The sequence below is a fragment of the Phyllopteryx taeniolatus genome, chromosome 2 (assembly GCF_024500385.1).
Source record: "Phyllopteryx taeniolatus isolate TA_2022b chromosome 2, UOR_Ptae_1.2, whole genome shotgun sequence".
Lineage (NCBI taxonomy): Eukaryota > Metazoa > Chordata > Actinopteri > Syngnathiformes > Syngnathidae > Phyllopteryx > Phyllopteryx taeniolatus.
Window position 1 is genome coordinate 17,912,907 of NC_084503.1, and position 16,754 is coordinate 17,929,660.

Genomic DNA, 16,754 nt, shown 5'->3' on the forward strand with positions numbered 1-16,754 from the left:
AACTTCAAATACAGACGCTAAGTGAATCACCAGCCATGATCATCAGAAGCAAGACACAGACATTTGCTTTGGCATGCCGACGCTAAGTGAATTACCAGCACCCGGAGCATCAAAGCGCAGACCAAAGATGCAGAGTTTGCAATAGAACACTAGACGCGGATTCATTAAACAGTCTTTACCGGACTTTCCTGGCAGTAAATATTTTAAGAACTTTACATGAACGCCACTAGTGACAGTATTGCTGCAAACTTGAATGTCTGATGTTGAATCTGTTGTCAATTGAACCACATGAAATGTTTCACTCCACACCACATTGAAAATAGTAGTGTTCTCAACAATCACATAACATTTGAAACATTCGTTACAGGGATTAAAGAGGATGAGCGTGGGACAATGCAAAGCGGGAAAATGGTCTTGCTATCTTAAATCCAATAATTAATATTTTATTTCACTGGTTTTAAACCGGCACGGAGGAAGACTGGTTAGAACGTCTGCCTCACAGTTCTGAGGACCGGGGTTCAATCCCCGCCCCCGCCTGTGTGGAGTTTGCATGTTCTCCCTGTGCCTGCGTGGGTTTTCTCCGGGCACTCCGGTTTCCTCCCACATCCCAAAAAACATGCATAAATTGGAGACTCTAAATTACCCGTAGGTGTGACTGTGAGTGCGAATGGTTGTTTGTTTGTATGTGCTCTGCGATTGGCTGGCAACCAGTTCAGGGTGTACCCCGCCTCCTGCCCGATGACAGCTGGGATAGGTTCCAGCACGCCCACGACCCTAGTGAGGAGAAGCGGCTCAGAAAATGGATGCATGGATGGATGGTTTTAAACCGGCACGGAGGCCGACTGGTTAGAACGTCTGCCTCACAGTTCTGAGAACCAGGGTTCAATCCCCGCCCCCGCCTGTTTGGAGTTTGCATGTTCTCCCTGTGACTGCGTGGGTTTTCTCCGGGCTCTCCGGTTTCCTCCCAAGTCCCAAAAACATACATTGTAGGTTAATTGAAGACTCTATATTGCCCGTAGGTGTGAATGTGACTGCGAATCTGCCAGTGGATTTACAGCTTTCTGACGGGCAGGACACAGCAGGTCAGGCTGGGGGAGGCCACCTCATCCACACGCAGCATCAGCACTGGGGCGCCCCAAGGTTGTGTCCTCTCTCCGCTGCTCTTCTCTCTCTACACGAACGACTGCACCTCAGCGAACCCGACTGTCAAACTCCTGAAGTTTGCAGATGACACCACTGTCATCGGCCTCATCAAGGACGGTGACGAGTCTGCATATCGACAGGAAGCGGAGCGGCTGGAGCTGTGGTGCGGCCGACACAACCTGGAGCTGAACACGCTCAAGACTGTAGAGATGATCGTGGACTTCAGGAGGCATCCTTCGCCACAGCTGCCCCTCACGCTGTCCAGCTGCCTTGTGTCAACCGTCGAGACCTTCAAGTTCCTGGGAATTACAATCTCCCAGGACCTGAAGTGGGCGACCAACATCAACTCCGTCCTCAAAAAGGCCCAGCAGAGGATGTACTTCCTGCGGCTTCTGAGAAAGCATGGCCTGCCACCGGAGCTGCTGAGACAGTTCCACACAGCGGTCATCGAATCAGTCCTGTGTTCTTCCATCACAGTCTGGTTTGGTGCTGCTACAAAAAAGGACAAACTCCGACTGCAACGGACAATCAAAACTGCTGAAAGGATTGTCGGTACCCCCCCTACCCACCCTTGAGGACTTGCACGCTGCCAGAACTAAGACAAGGGCGTGCAAAATCCTCTCGGACCCTCCCCACCCTGGTCACCAGCTCTTCCAGCTCTTTCCCTCAGGTAGGCGCTACCGATCAATGCAAACTAGAACTAGTAGACATTCCAACAGCTTCTTCCCTCTTGCAATCAACTTCTTGAACAGCTAACTTACAATTCCATTACAACAAGCTGGCAATTTTTTGACTTGAGTTCGTTGTCACATTTCTGTATTATGTATTACTCGTGCACTCACTGTAGTTGTCTCGCCGTGCTGCACTATTTGCATATAGTGGCCACTCATGCCAGAGTAGCATCTGCTCCATTTGCACACTGATTGAGGAGTATCTGTAACATTTGCACAACCATTGTCCCAGATTATCGCAGTACTCGTCACTTTAAACCGCATACACTCCTTGAAGTCTCAGTGCCCTTTGCACAATGGTCATTGCACCGGACTATTGCGATATTAGCCATTCGAACTGAGGACTCTGCATCTTTTTGCACAATTGTTGTTTGTTGTTGTTTTTTGTCAATGTCTTTATGTCTCCAAAGTGTTCTGTAAATTGACTGTCTGTTGTACTAGAGCGGCTCCAACTACCGGAGACAAATTCCTTGTGTGTTTTGGACATACTTGGCAAATAAAGATGATTCTGATTCTGATTCTGAATGGTTGTTTGTTTGTATGTGCCCTGCGATTGGCTGGCAACCAGTTTAGGGTATACCCCACCTCCTGCCCGATGATAGCTGAGATAGGCTCCGGCACGCCCGCGACCTTAGTGAGGAGAAGCGGCTCAGAAAATGGATGGATGGATGGTTTTAAACAACAAAATAATCCCAAAATGGAAAACTAACACTCAGAGGCAGTCCAGCACCACTTTTGGTCCTGAAGTTGGTGGGAAGGAAAGAAAGGGGGGAAGGGGGAGACCGACCACCCCCTTTTGGCTCGCTTCGGCCATAAAAAGGCCGGAGCTATGCTCTCTGGGTCGGCTCTTGTCTCACCCAACCAACTTGCCGAAGACTGACCCAGGCAGGTTGCCCACCTCACCACGAGGTGACGAGGACACATCGGACCATCCCCGCCTGCAGAACATCCTGCGAGTGCTCCGAGCTACCCTTTTTGGCTGCCTGAGCTCTCCCCATGGGGACAGAAGCGGGCACAACGCGCCCGTTCCGAACGTCTTGCGAGCCGAAACACCCGGGCTCCGGCGGTTCTGCCTGGGAAGCTTTTGGGCTCCTTTTTCCTTCACCTTTCCGCCAAATCCACCTGTTCCCGGTGCGGACTGGGCCGGCCGAAAACTTGGAAGCTTGACCTGCCTGGTGGTGTTCAAGACACGTAAATCCAACATTGCGGTCTACTAAAAGTACAGATTAGTGCATATTTGGGTTTAAATTAACAAGAACAGGAATCCCCAGCTATATGCATTCACTTTGCGCTCAATTCTACCAATCTCACATCACAAGTCAGTTTCCTTTGCCAATGTTCGTCTGTACTTTTTTGTTTTGTGTTTTTCTGTGTTGTTTCCCCGTCGGTTCTCCATGTTAGATCATTCAATTTTACATAAAATTCACTACCTGAATTGTTGTGTGTGTTTGGGTTTGAGGAAAGAAACCTCTGGCCGTCTAGAACTCTTATCAAAATTTCCTAAAGTGTAGCAACCTTCAGATTACGAGACTGATAACAAGGCTTCGCGACGCTTTTCCCAAATATTATCCACATATAAAGCGACGTGGTGCCCCTTTTGCTAGATAAAATATCTTAATTTCTAACGCTGTAATTTAAAATTAGGCTAAACTGGAAGTAACAGAGGCGTCACTTCCAGTTTATTCTTTTCTCCTAATTTAACTACATTTTTAGTTAACCCGTATACGCTACAAAAGTATACAGTGCATTCCTTTATTTTATATTTTTACTTTAGTATTTACTCAATCCAATGCAGTAATCACGTTCCAAAGCAGGTATTACATTAAGAGAATTTATTGCATTGCATTAGTAATTGGAAATTGGTTTGTAAAACCTATGCCAAAACTTGAGAAGGCTCATTCAACTTTGAATAGGAAAAAGGTAAAAGGATAGCATTAAATTGTAACAGATTACCTTCTACAAGTTAAGAAACATGTAGTCTATGTACCATACATTTTTATGTCAACAGTAAACAGTAAAATTGGAAAACCATGCTTCTTCTGTTAGGCAACTGTTTTATTGTAATTAGCTTTGTAATGCCAAATCATCATCAGAGACTCATGAGAAAAAAGCAACGAGGGCTGATTTGCAAGCCAAACAGACACCTGCTTTTTGAAACATCTCTCTTGAGCCAGAAACAATCTGTAACTAATTATTTCTTTGCAAGCCAAATCATTTTGCTGTCAGTTCATGCTATTCCTTACAAACCTGATGTCAGTGAGGAATAATAAGATGATGCCATCTTTGGATACACACAACACACGCACGAACATGTACACAGATGCTGCATGCAGTAGAGTGGATATAATACTGTTTGAAATCTGTTTCATTCATGAAATTTGCAACTATCGATCAATTTAAATTTCATTCATCTCCAAATTTACCGATATGTCAAATATTGTCCAATGTCCAATTTTTAGCTTGTTAGCTCACACCAAATATATGCTTCCCAACTTGGTGTAAAATGTTATTTAAATAGGCCAAATGCATAGATACAGCACTAACAAATATTTAAAATTGACACATTGATTATTGTGTAGTTATTGGAAGCTAATTGAAGCAGGCTGCACTATTTTACCTACATCACAGTAGAAGCCCAATTATTTCTTCTTCAGTCACAAGTCTTTGCTGAGTTAAGTCTGCCCCTTTGTCACCACTTTATCCATAATTGAAGCATATAAATAATTATACATACAGAAAGAGAGCTTATAATGAATAATTCTGGTTCAGATGTGGAGCTGAGTCGTGCTGTCCTCGTTGATGCTGTCATGTGAAAATGAATAAATGTATGTTTGGAGAAGCTACTTAGACGTAATGGATATGGAATTGCACTAAGCTTTTTGTCTGTTGTTCTCTGACTGAAAGATATTTTTCTGCATCACCTGACAAAATGTGACACAGAGCCGAGTTTGAAGAATGAGGATAAAGATGATGTAACTCAAATGCTATGGCCTTCGCCGTCGTCATCTCCCGACCCAATTGGACACCTCTGCGAGATTGTTGACAAGTCTGACAGCACTTGGCACAATCTTCAAACTCCAAAATGAAGGGAACTCTTTTCAGGAAGGGGGCTGCCTCCTTTCTGCATCCCTCTCTCCTCCACCTTCCAACAGACATCTTGAGATTCGTCAAATATATGACGGGGTGGAGTTGTTCTGGTGGCCCAGCACCTTACAAAGACACAGAGGTTTTATTTTACCTGTCTGAATAAATCTCAACAGTTTTTGACTTGAGCAGTCTCTTTTGTCAGCTCGATAAATGTTGACTGAGAATTTACCATTCAAATGATCCCTTCATTCAGTATTTGCAGCAAATATTATAGCACAAGCTAGTACATTACTCGCAAACCCAATTTTTATTGGAACTTAAGTGCTCAAGGGGAGCAAATTTGCAGCAAGGTAAAATATTGATGAGATAGAACTTCTGAAGTGTTTTGTACAATTAAATCATCCCAACTCATTAAGACAAGTTCATGGAGTCTGTGCTTATCCCAGTTCCATTTGTGTTGCCGAAGCAGCAGGCTTGTTACAAACTGTGGAACTTAGCAGGTGGATCATGTGATCAAGTTAGAGAACAACACTTCAGGGTTCCTTCGACACAACGCCATGAACCAAAAAAAGAAATAAGACAGAAGAGTAGAACCTTGGAAAATAACAACACTTCAAATGCAAGTAGCAGGAAGTCATGGAACCCCTTCACACTGCAAGTGTGGTCAAATGAGATCGTCTCGTCTGTGGGGGTTCAGATCTTAGTCACCAGCTGTTCCCACCCATATGCGCGCGGCACGAAGCGTTGTTCCCAGTGCCTTGCAACCTTGACAGCTGGCTGCATTTGACAGACATGTGGCCAGAAATATTAATTTTGTTGTTTGTGGCAGCTCATTCAGGACCAGCAGCATCCCTGGGGGAATCTTGCTCGGTTCTCTAAAAAATAATTTTAAAATGAAGGATTCCCGATTAATTGAAATGAAGGATCTGTTGGGATCCTACTTTCCTTATTTGTACTTTATGTACTTTTATTAGGGCGAGCAGACACCGTTTTATGACATCTTGCTACACCCAGGCATGTCCCCTTTTTGAAATAATAAAACTCACTAATTCACTCCGCAAACTACAACTAAAACATTGAACAGCATTTAAATCCATATTTTCCTTATTTTACTTGTAAAGGCAGAAATTTGGCAGCCTGGTGGGCCCCTCGATGTGAAGCTTACATGTTCTGCCTATGCTTGTGTGGGTTCACTCTGTGTATTCCAGTTTACTCCCACATTCCCCCCCAAAAATGCACGTTAGTTTAATTGGATTGCCCAAATGCGAATGTGAATGGTTGTTTGTCTACGATGGGCCCTGTGATTGGCTGGCGACCAATCCATGGAGAACCCTACTTCTTACCCAAAATCAGCCGGAATAGGCTCCAGATTACCCAAGAGCCTGAACATGTGGTAAAAATTAATGAATGGAAGAAGGCAGATGTTTATATACAGCTGTTGTATTGAATCTTGTTTGATTGTTCAGGCATACCCAGAGGTGGGTAGTAACGCGCTACATTAACTACATTACATTTACTCAAGTAACATTTTTGATAAATTTTACTTGTCAGAGTAGTTTGAATTCACCATAATTTTTACGTTTACTTGAGTATTTACGTGATGCATTGACACTTTTACTCAGTTACAATGATCAACATGCCGCTCACTACTTTTATTTATCCATTATTGCATGTGTGATCTATTTTTAGACTTCAACTTCGGCATAGGGTGCCGTTAAGACAATGAGATCACTAGGGTCATTTGACTCCAATTCACCAACCAAACAGCACAAGACAGTCACATGACCGCACACATAGCCTCTATGGGCCAATGAAAGTTGTCACGATGAGAGTTGGATTGGGCCCAAGACTTGGGGTCAACCGTCCAGAACAATGGTGAGTGTGGTAAGGAAGTGAAGAAACGGGTCCAAGCAGGTTGGAACGGGTGGAGGAAGGTGTCAGGTGTGTTATGTGACAGAAGAGTCTCTGCTAGGATAAAGGGCAAAGTTTATAAAAGGCCAGCCATGATGTACGGATTAGAGACAGTGGCACTGAAGAGACAACAGGAAGCAGAGCTGGAGGTGGCGGAAATGAAGATGTTGAGGTTCACTCTCAGTGTGACCAGGTTGGATAAAATTAGAAATTAGCTCATCAGAGGGACAGCCAAGGTGTTTTGGAGACAAAGTTAGAGAGAGCAGACTTCGATGGTTTGGACATGTACAGAGGAGAAATTGTAAGTATATTGGTAGAGGATGATGAGGATGGAGCTGCCAGGCAAGAGAGCTAGAGGAAGACCAAAGAGAAGATTGATGGATCTCGTGAGGCAAGACATGAGGGCAGTTGGTGTTCTAGAGGAGATTGCAGGAGATAGGCTTACATGGAAAAGGATGACGCACTGTGGCTCTGCAAGGATGAAGGGCAAAGTTTACAAGTGAGTTGGAAAAAGTATGTTTTATGTACACCAAATATTACTTATATTAGTTATATACAACCTTCACATGCTTTATTGTTCCAAGTTGTGACTCCTGGCTGTTTTTCGGCTGTATTGTGCATCCTGGTTGTTCCCAGCCATGTTGTGACTACTAGCTAGTTGTTTTTCGACAAAGATAAGTTGAGTGCAGCTGGACAAAGATAATTGTTTTGCTTTCCTTTGATTCTCTGTCTCTCTCATTTCTGTATAATGTAGGCGATTGTTTTGCTTAGATTTCAGTAAGGGGTGACAACTCGTAAGACCTTTTCCTCTCTTTGCAAAGACTTTTCTTTCTTTAAAAAACCCACGAAGACAAGATTGCTTCCTTACGTATTCTGTCAGAAAAGGATTTGCCAAAACACAAGACAGTGGTGAGGCCAGCCATGATGTACGGATTAGAGACAGTGGCACTGAAGAGACAACAGGAAGCAGAGTTGGAGGTGGCGGAAATGAAGATGTTGAGGTTCACTCTAGGAGTGACCAGGTTGAATAAAATTAGAAATGAGCTCATCAGAGGGACAGCCAAGGTTCGATGTTTTGGAGACAAAGTTAGAGAGAGCAGACTTGGATGGTTTGGACACGTCCAGAGGAGAAATAGTGAATAGAAGGGTGGTAGAAGGGTGATGAGGATGGAAGTGCCAGGCAAGAGAGCTAGAGGAAGACCAAAGAGAAGGTTGATGGATGTCGTGATGGAAGACGTGAGGGCAGTTGGTGTTCGAGAGGAGGACGCATGAGATAGTCTTACATGGAAAAGGATGACGCATTGTGGCGACCCCTAAAGGGACAAGCCGAAAGGAAAAGAAGATTTTATTTGAGATTCATCCTCTGATTAAAAAAACAAAACAAATCTGGGTTACTCACCAGTTACTCTTGATTTTTTTTTTCACTGAGTACTTTCTTACTCTTAGTACTTTTTTACTTTTATTTGAGTCATATTATGCTAAAGTAACAGTACTCTTGAGTACAGTATTTGGCTCCTCCACCCACCTCTGGGCATACATAATGTTTAGTCTAGTGGTGAGTTTATACTGGACAATGTAATGACATTTATTTTAAATGCAAGTCCAATGAATAAAGTAAAAGACTGTTTGCTTTCTACCATCACGAGTGACATAAACAATAAAGTTTTTGTGTTTCCTATGCTACTGTATATTAAAGGTCTCATATTTTACCAAACCAACTTTTTCTAGTATTTGTGATGCAATATTAGCTCTATGGTACCTCAGTAAACATATGAAATATGAATTAAAATCATCTGTATATTCCTGAGTTCCAGAGGTTTTTCTGTCATGAGGCCTGAAATCAGGTCATTCCAATTTCTTGCGCTTATCCACACCACTAGTGAAGATCTCTGCCTTCCCTCTCTGCTTCCGAGCCAGCGCTGTCAACATAACAAACACGTGTGCTCCCACAAGTGGGTCTTCTATGCAGAGGCAACCAGTCAAAGGAAAGGAGGCGGTCTGAGCCAAATATGGACAAAGCGGATACAAAACTTAATCAAACAGAATTAGCTTTCAGAGGGGCCATTTCTGGACAATTGTATGACAAAACCAAGGTGTTTTTTTTTTTTTTTTAATTAAATTGACACTTTTACACTAAGTCCATGTTAGCGACTCACTCTATGGAGGTCTAAATAGCCAAAATATGGGATCTGTAAGGTTTTAACGACATGGTCATTCATTTTCGTTTCACACATCATCACACATTCAGAATGCAATAAACAGAAATAGGACAGTTCTTAATCAGGGATATTGAGTTTATAGGGAGAACCTTTATACTTGGTATACTCCATACAATTTTTTATTTCCAATGGAGCTGTTTTTGTTCAGGTTCTAATCATGCTTTTTCCAAAGGTGCTAGCAAACACACGGCTATTAAGCATCCACTCTGATCTGCTATTTCAATCGAGAAAATTAATACTCTGCCAGCAATAATGACATCTGCCACAGACATGGAATGTTTGTCTGCTGTCACACGTCATGTAGCTCACAGACTTCATTTGTCCCAATGTAGTCAATATGTACATTTTTATAATGGTCATTGATACATTACCAGAAACATACAAATAACTGCCTTACGCCAAGGAGAATTGTAATACATGGAGCATTATAGTCATTAGTTTTTAGTAAATCATTAATTTATAAAATGTCAGCAATTCTCAACCATACATTGTCTATACTGCTTTTTCTGTTATGTAAACTAATGCATGCTCAATTCTCCACCCCTACCATTTTCCAAACCACTAATAGGCCTAATACATATTTATTGGAGTTCATCTAGATGTGGGCAAATACTGCGTGGTTTTGGAAAGGTTTTCTAATTTCCAATTGCAATTACCCAACCATTGCCTGCATGGGTAAGTAAACGCAAGCATGAGCCACAACTTCATAGATGAAATGAATGAAAGACGTGCCCTTTTTGGGAATATGGCTCGCTAGTCGCTAGCATATTCTCCTCCATGTGGCGGAAGTCTCGTGTTGTAGCGGAAAGTATAGAAAATAAAACCGATAATCCCCTTTTTCCATATCCATATTTGAATCAAGCGTCACTATATATACACTACTAATTGTACTGACTCACCAGTCATCCACTCTCCTTGTATTGAGACGCCATTCCAAGTCTGGTTGGTCGGAACAACCTCAACGCCGTCATCTACTGCATCTGGCTCGTACATGTATGGACCAACAAGCAGAAAATCTTGATGCTTTTCTTCTTCAAAATCCTGGAAAACAGATGCCCATTCTGCAGATGTATCAGTTGATTCCCTCAACTATTTTGTCGCGCTTGCGTACGAAGCCAGTTAATGTTTTAGATCGCATTCTTGAATTTTGGTCACTTCCGGGTTGCGGGAAGTTTAACGGAAAATTTTCAAATAGACTTCGCAAAAGTCTTAACACAAGAACTCCCATAGACCCATCAATGGACGTATCTCTACTGCAGGGCCATCACTTGACGGGATGGTTTTGTATCTAATATCCTTAATTACCTGTGAATGGTTGCCTGAAGCAATTACGTGCAAGGCAGCGGTCTAGTCAGGGAGAGGCATTGTAGGTGAGGGGCACATACAGTAATTGTGAGTTCATAGACATCTATTAGTTAATAGACAAACATGTCCCAACCCACTTCCGCCCCCCGGTGAGGGAACAAAGTATGGCCAGAGAATACCTCACACCTCACTCAAGCACATTCCAGTGGGCCATTATCTGCGCAGGGCACATTTGCAAATGTAAGGTAGTTAACTGTCACTGATCAAGTTGTGAGTCTCAAACCAAGACATAATTTAATGGAGCTCTGGGAGGTTGAGGGGGTTAGAAAATCCTGGGAGTTGTAGTGTTAAACCTGTTAAATCTGTTAAATCTGACAAAAATCATAATTTTCTGGTATCACCTCAGATAATCCCTTTAAGATTGACCAAATAACTGATGCATCAAGAATTCATTCTATCAAACTGATCAGGAGCTGCGTATTGCCATTCCCTTCTGTACAATAAACACCTGACAATGACACTTGAAATTGGCACTGATTCAAAAGTGAATAAACTGACACGAAATCCAGTTAAAAACAAGATGAATATGCATAGTGTATGCCCATTTTACAGAAGAACCAGTCATAACAGTCAGTTTTCTTCATACTTTCAGAAATGATTTCTTGCTCGAGCTAAGAGTTTGAGGAGACTTGATCCTGGAATATAAGAGTAGTAAAATATAATATACTGTAGTACTATATAAACCATGCATCCATCCATTTTCTGTACCGCTTATCCTCACAAGGGTCGCGGGCGTGCTGTAGCCTATCCCAGCTATCTTCAAGCGAGAGGCGGGGTACACCCTGAACTGGTCGCCAGCCAGTCGCAGTACTTTATAAACAGGTGCCTATTTTTATGTTTTATCAGTAAACTGCCAGTTAAATTTAAATAAGCTCTCAGACAGCTGTGGCCCAATGGTTAAGCTCATCGCCTGCCATCGTGGGGGACATAGGTTCAAGACCCCGAATGGACCATGCGCCAAAGTCCCCCGGAGTCTCCTTGAGCAAGACACTGATACCCTGAAATGCTCCCCGGGCGCATCAGCTCCCCCCTGTTCCAGTGTGTTCCACTAACATGTGTACGTGTTCATTGTGATGGGTTACATGCAGAGAACAAATTTCGTGTGCATGCATGCATGTTGATTACAATAAAAGGTGATTCTTCTTCTAAATGGGGACATCCTATTTTCTACCACCGTTTTTTAGCTTCAACAACAGCATAGTGAGTTATACAGTATATGATACAGATCCTGTTTATTAGTGTTGAAAAAAAGGAGAAACAGAAATACTGGGTGAGGCTGCGATGATGCGCAGCCAATCAGCTCACGTCCACCCGTGCTCTCATTGGTCGATGTCGCGCCGGGAACCAATCACGCGCCTTGTATGAGTGCCCGTACAGTACAGGCATGTACAGGCATGTACAAAGCCTCTGAGTCAACTCATCTCTTTGTTTGGCATGCAGGGAAACCTTCTCTCGCGCGCATCAATATGAAACAACGCGTCTTTCTGCAATATGGCTGCCGATATGGCTGTATTTTAATTTTAAGTTTATTTATTTATTTTTGTAATTAATATTTTGGAAAAACCGCAATTCCAATTCCAATTGCACTGGAAAACAATATGCACTAACCCGATAACCTTAAAGACGAAGCTCTGTAGTTTTCGCTTTGTGGTAAGTCTATCATGTATGTGCAGTGTACTGAGGCAGGAGTTATTAACGTGAATCACTGCAGGATTGTATATTTTTAACTGTAATACTGCAAAAAAGAAAAAAAATGATATCGTCTGAGTTTTTGTACAATTTCCAACAAAATTCTCATGAGAAGACACATCAAGACATTTCATGGTAATACCTGTACATGCATAAAGAAACAAGACAGATGAAAAAAATGTAAACAAAATCTTTAATATCACTATTATTTTCAATAACAAAAGCCAAATGAGCAATCATTTCAATTATTTAAAAAAATGGTAAGGCATGTCTGCTGCATCAACAACTTCATTTCCAAAAACACCGTGCATTGGCAGCTCAATTTTTTTTCATGTGCTCCTTAGTCATCTGATTTTGCAAATGAAACATATAGTACCACACTCACAGCATATGTCCTAGCAAAAGTGCATTAAATCTTTTACATTAAAATGGAAAGGACCTTGCATAAAACATTTTGTTCAAAACATTGTGTAAACCCATAAACGCAAGTCAGTGGCCATTACTATCTACTATTATTATTATTTGTTTCTTTCAGTTTTCAAATGTCAAAGAGAATAAAGGACAAACAACAAAAGACGTATCACGGACAAATTAAGTTAAGCTCAGAAGCATCTCAGGAACTGATACTGTATGTGTGAGAGTGGTGCGATAGCTTGTCAGGAGCGCATACATAAGACGGAGGAAAAGGGCAAACATTATTCTCAACACAATCGGAAAAGACAAAGCTCTTTGGGCAGTTTGGGCCAACTTCATAACATGTCTTTTTCTATTTTCTTCACTGCATTGCAGGGACACCAATAAAGACCTACTTATCCTGAGTCAGACAAAGCAACTTTTGCAGACAACAATCTTGTTGGGGCTCCTAAGAGTATAGGAGTGTCAGCCTTTGTACAGCAACAGATTCTCATACACCGCTGTTAAGGCAGAAAAGCTGAAAGCATTTGAGGCCAAATTTTATTAGCACTAAATGATTCAATCAAAGTCATAGTATTACTTTTTATTTTTAGTCTTACTGAATCGTGGTGTACGATTCATTACTAGACTAGACATTACAATTCCCTAAAAAATGTGGGTGAATGCTGAGAGATGCCATCACTGATCTTAAAATGCAAAATTAATTAGGAACTGTAACGCTGGTTAATGTTTATATAATAATAATAACAGACGTCATAAAAATACAGTATGCCTCCTTGGGGTTGTGGGTAGTATGGGATGATATCATATCTGTCTGATTGGACCATCAGTAAGCACTTCGATGTGATGCTATGACATGTTTGCTGCCTTGTCCATGAGCTGTACAAAAAAAAAAAAGGATATACAGTGTTTCAGAAGAGATTTTTAACTAATCAATCTCAAAGATGTCATTTTTTTAGTATATGGAACATTGGAATACGTTGAGAAATGGCAATGATATGCAGGATTAAAAATGAGGCAAGAGAATTATTTTTGACAATAACATTAGTGTAAATGTCATTCTGTCAGTATTCACACACAAAGCTAATAAATAAATGTTATCCAATTTAAATTGCAGGGATACCATATAAGACATATTCTTTACTAGACCTGACAAAAGACCCTTATCTGAATGTCCATTCTAAATGTCTGAGCACTCCACCTCAAGTGGTGTATTTTCTGCAAAATAAACATTTCTAAACAGTTTGAGCTTCATGTCCCCAACTATGCATGTCCCCAAGTTCTGCTCATGTTTTTCTGTATGGCTCACTTCATCAGACTGTTTCACACTGGGGAGTCCTGTCCCTGATTCATTTGCAACATGGTGAGTTTGCTGGGAACGAACCTGCTGGTCACCTCCTGCTTATACATTTTTTGCAGAACAAGACGACAGAATTCATTTGCTTCCCTGTCTATCCTGGACTGCAAGCTTTTTTTATTTTTTTGTTGCACTCTCTGGTAAACCATATGGTCCAACACAAATACTTTTAATTAGCTGCAAATTTTGTCACTATGGATAACAAATCAAATATTTGCTTATTTCAAAGGACAACAGGCGCATCATGTTTTCATTGTGCTTGTCATTTGTGTTTAAGAACTTTTTAAGGACAACGGCCGTGGGGAAAAGTGCTTTTTTCCCTGTGGAGTACAGCGAGGAGAGGAGTAATGTTCCATGCCCGCTACATGGAACGTGTAATCTCTTTGAGACGCTCACAGCAGCTGTTAATTTGCTAGAGAGAAAGGCTATGGAAAAGTCTCCGCTGAGAAAAGAGATTCACCTTTCAGGTATTTATTTTTAGGAGCACACTGCACCATAATGACTGCACTGCCCTGGTACCATGAACAATTGCCCCCTTTGATTGGAATCCTTGCAACATTGGAACTTAGCTTTTTGTGACCCAAGGTCAAATAAATGATTTTTTGGTATACAAATCTGGCCATGGGCCCTAAGCTTTTATCCAGCACCATGTTGTGGTCAACGTCTGCGAGAGATAGACTGAGGAGTGTATGGAGTGACCTAGTCATTTGATTACCACTCTAACCTCTGCACTCGTCTTAGTTTCAAAGAGACGGCTTTGTGGATATTGTGCAGAGACATAACTGGTTACGTAAATACTACAAACTTTTCTAAAGGAGGCCAGTATTGGTATGGTGTACAACCTTCTATAAACACATAATATAGCCAATTAGTTAGTAATATAGCATGGATAGATATTTTGACAAGCTGGTCCCAGGCAATTGAACTACTGTGTAATAGTATACTACTGTTTCTGTCTTTTGTTTTGTATGTGACATGTTTTAACAAATAATACACATTTGTTCTTAGTCTTTAACTAAACCATTAAGGTTACATTGTTGTGCCTTCAAAGGAAACACTTAACAGTTATAGCTAGGTATAACGTGACACCAAAATTCCAATGACTGGGAAAAGAGGTACAAAGAGGCCAGCAACATGTATCTGTGTAAAGCCGTTCCCTTGGTGCAGTCCATGATTCCATGATGAAGAGCAAATGTGCAAGTATAAGATTGTTAAAGGAAAGCAATCGCCTGTAGCCAAACCTATATTTCTGAATGGAAACTCAGATTTACCGAAGTTTAATCTTGTCCAAATAATTATATCCAAAAGCTGTAAAGCCTGCATTAAAACGAATAACCAAAAAGCATATCTGAGCTTTATTTCCTTGCATGCACACAGTAAGCATTTTCTCTTGTATGAAGTGGGCGAAAGACAAATAGGATAAACTCAACGCAGTCCCAAAATTGTTGTACAAAGGAAAGAAACACATTCCTGCATTATCTGGAAATAACTGGCAGGAACATCATGAGACACATTGTCACCAGTGATGATTTTAAAAATTTATTCCAAAACAATGAGCGAACACCTTTTGTTCAGAGGTGAAAGCTGTTTTAATGAGGTCACCAAGCATTCTTCTGGGGATGACAAGGATGTAGCACTGTACTCACTTCAGCAGCCACTCAACAGGGTGTGTTCCAGAAGGTTCCAGAGGTCCGGTGAAGGAGCAGCTGTAGAACGTGCTTAAACATACTGTACGCAGCAGTTTAGTAGTTAGTGAGCAACCGACACATGTATTATCTCCATCTGGGGTGAATTGAGCAGAGTGATGCTATGAGGGTTGTCATCGTTAACAGTAGTGACGGTCCATGGCAGAGCGTCTTGCCTGCTGTTGCTGTGTGTACATCACTTCGGTCGGCTCCGATCACAGGAGCTTCGGATCCCACAAGAACAGCCTCAGTCGTGCAGCCATCTGAGCAGCCGCTGCCACTGCCTGAACTACTGCCTTCATCACCTTTATGGACAAAACACAATTTACACACATCTAAATGATATTCTTCATTTGCTTTGTCCCACTACAAAGACATGTTTATTTCTCAGATGCATCTCCCACACACATTCTTGGTTCACCAACAAAATTGGGTATCCTGTGGGCAGGCCTGAACAACATTACAGTGAAACCTCGATAAAACGGACATCGGATAAAACAGACCGGGACTGAACAATGTCTCCAAAAATAGTTTCTATTTACCACTTAAAATGCTGTTGACAAAGTCTGTTAGTTCCAGAATTGGCCACTGTTGTTGACTGGCGCTGTGGCACAATTCAGGCAGAGAGTGGGACTGACAGATTTCCGGGTCACAGATATACAATGTGACCAGATCCAATTCCAAAAGATGTGCCTACGTGGTGGCCATATTGAATGTGGGACATTGATGTGGCGGCCATGTGACGATGTTTATATCCATTTTCTATTGTATATAGAGCAGAGCGAGAGCGGCATGGTTGTGGCGTTAGTTTTAAGGAGTACAAAACACAAGTCTTTGGAGCTGGACATGCTATTTTTGGTACTGTAAGAGTTTATGTTTTTGTCAAGCCTTTTGGCTTCAGCAACAGATTTGGAACTAGGACGCACACTATATCCTCGCGGCTCATGAAAGCGTATGATGAGTACTATTTACAATAACTTTGTACTGTACTGGGAGTTTTAGGCCTCGAAAAAAACTACAAAACAATAATAATATGGGTGCAGATGGCCTCAAAAAAATAAAAAATAAAAAGTGCTTCAATATAACAGACAATCGGCTATATCGTTAGTCGGTTCTAGTGAGGTTGCACTGTACAACAAACACATTAGCTAGA

The 16,754-nt window shown here is 41.7% G+C and overlaps 1 protein-coding gene and 1 long non-coding RNA gene across 4 annotated transcripts in view; both read right to left on the bottom strand.

The window, feature by feature from the left end:
• Positions 1–3,736: 3,736 nt before the first annotated feature.
• Positions 3,737–10,513, bottom strand: LOC133472543 (uncharacterized). The gene is made up of 3 exons (XR_009786748.1): positions 10,397–10,513; positions 9,991–10,132; positions 3,737–5,083 (listed from the first exon to the last, which is right to left on the bottom strand). It is a non-coding gene; the product is annotated as an uncharacterized LOC133472543 (long non-coding RNA).
• Positions 10,514–12,324: 1,811 nt separating this feature from the next.
• Positions 12,325–16,754, bottom strand: part of gpc6a (glypican 6a) — a 132,124-nt gene continuing 127,694 nt past the window's right edge. For 2 of the 3 annotated variants that reach the window (XM_061763513.1, XM_061763498.1), the window contains one exon: positions 12,325–15,906. In XM_061763513.1, coding sequence (XP_061619497.1) covers positions 15,689–15,906 — 218 coding nt within the window. In that variant the 3' untranslated portion in view covers positions 12,325–15,688. The remainder of the gene's footprint in view (positions 15,907–16,754) is intronic. The other variant, XR_009786747.1, reaches the window with a different exon arrangement.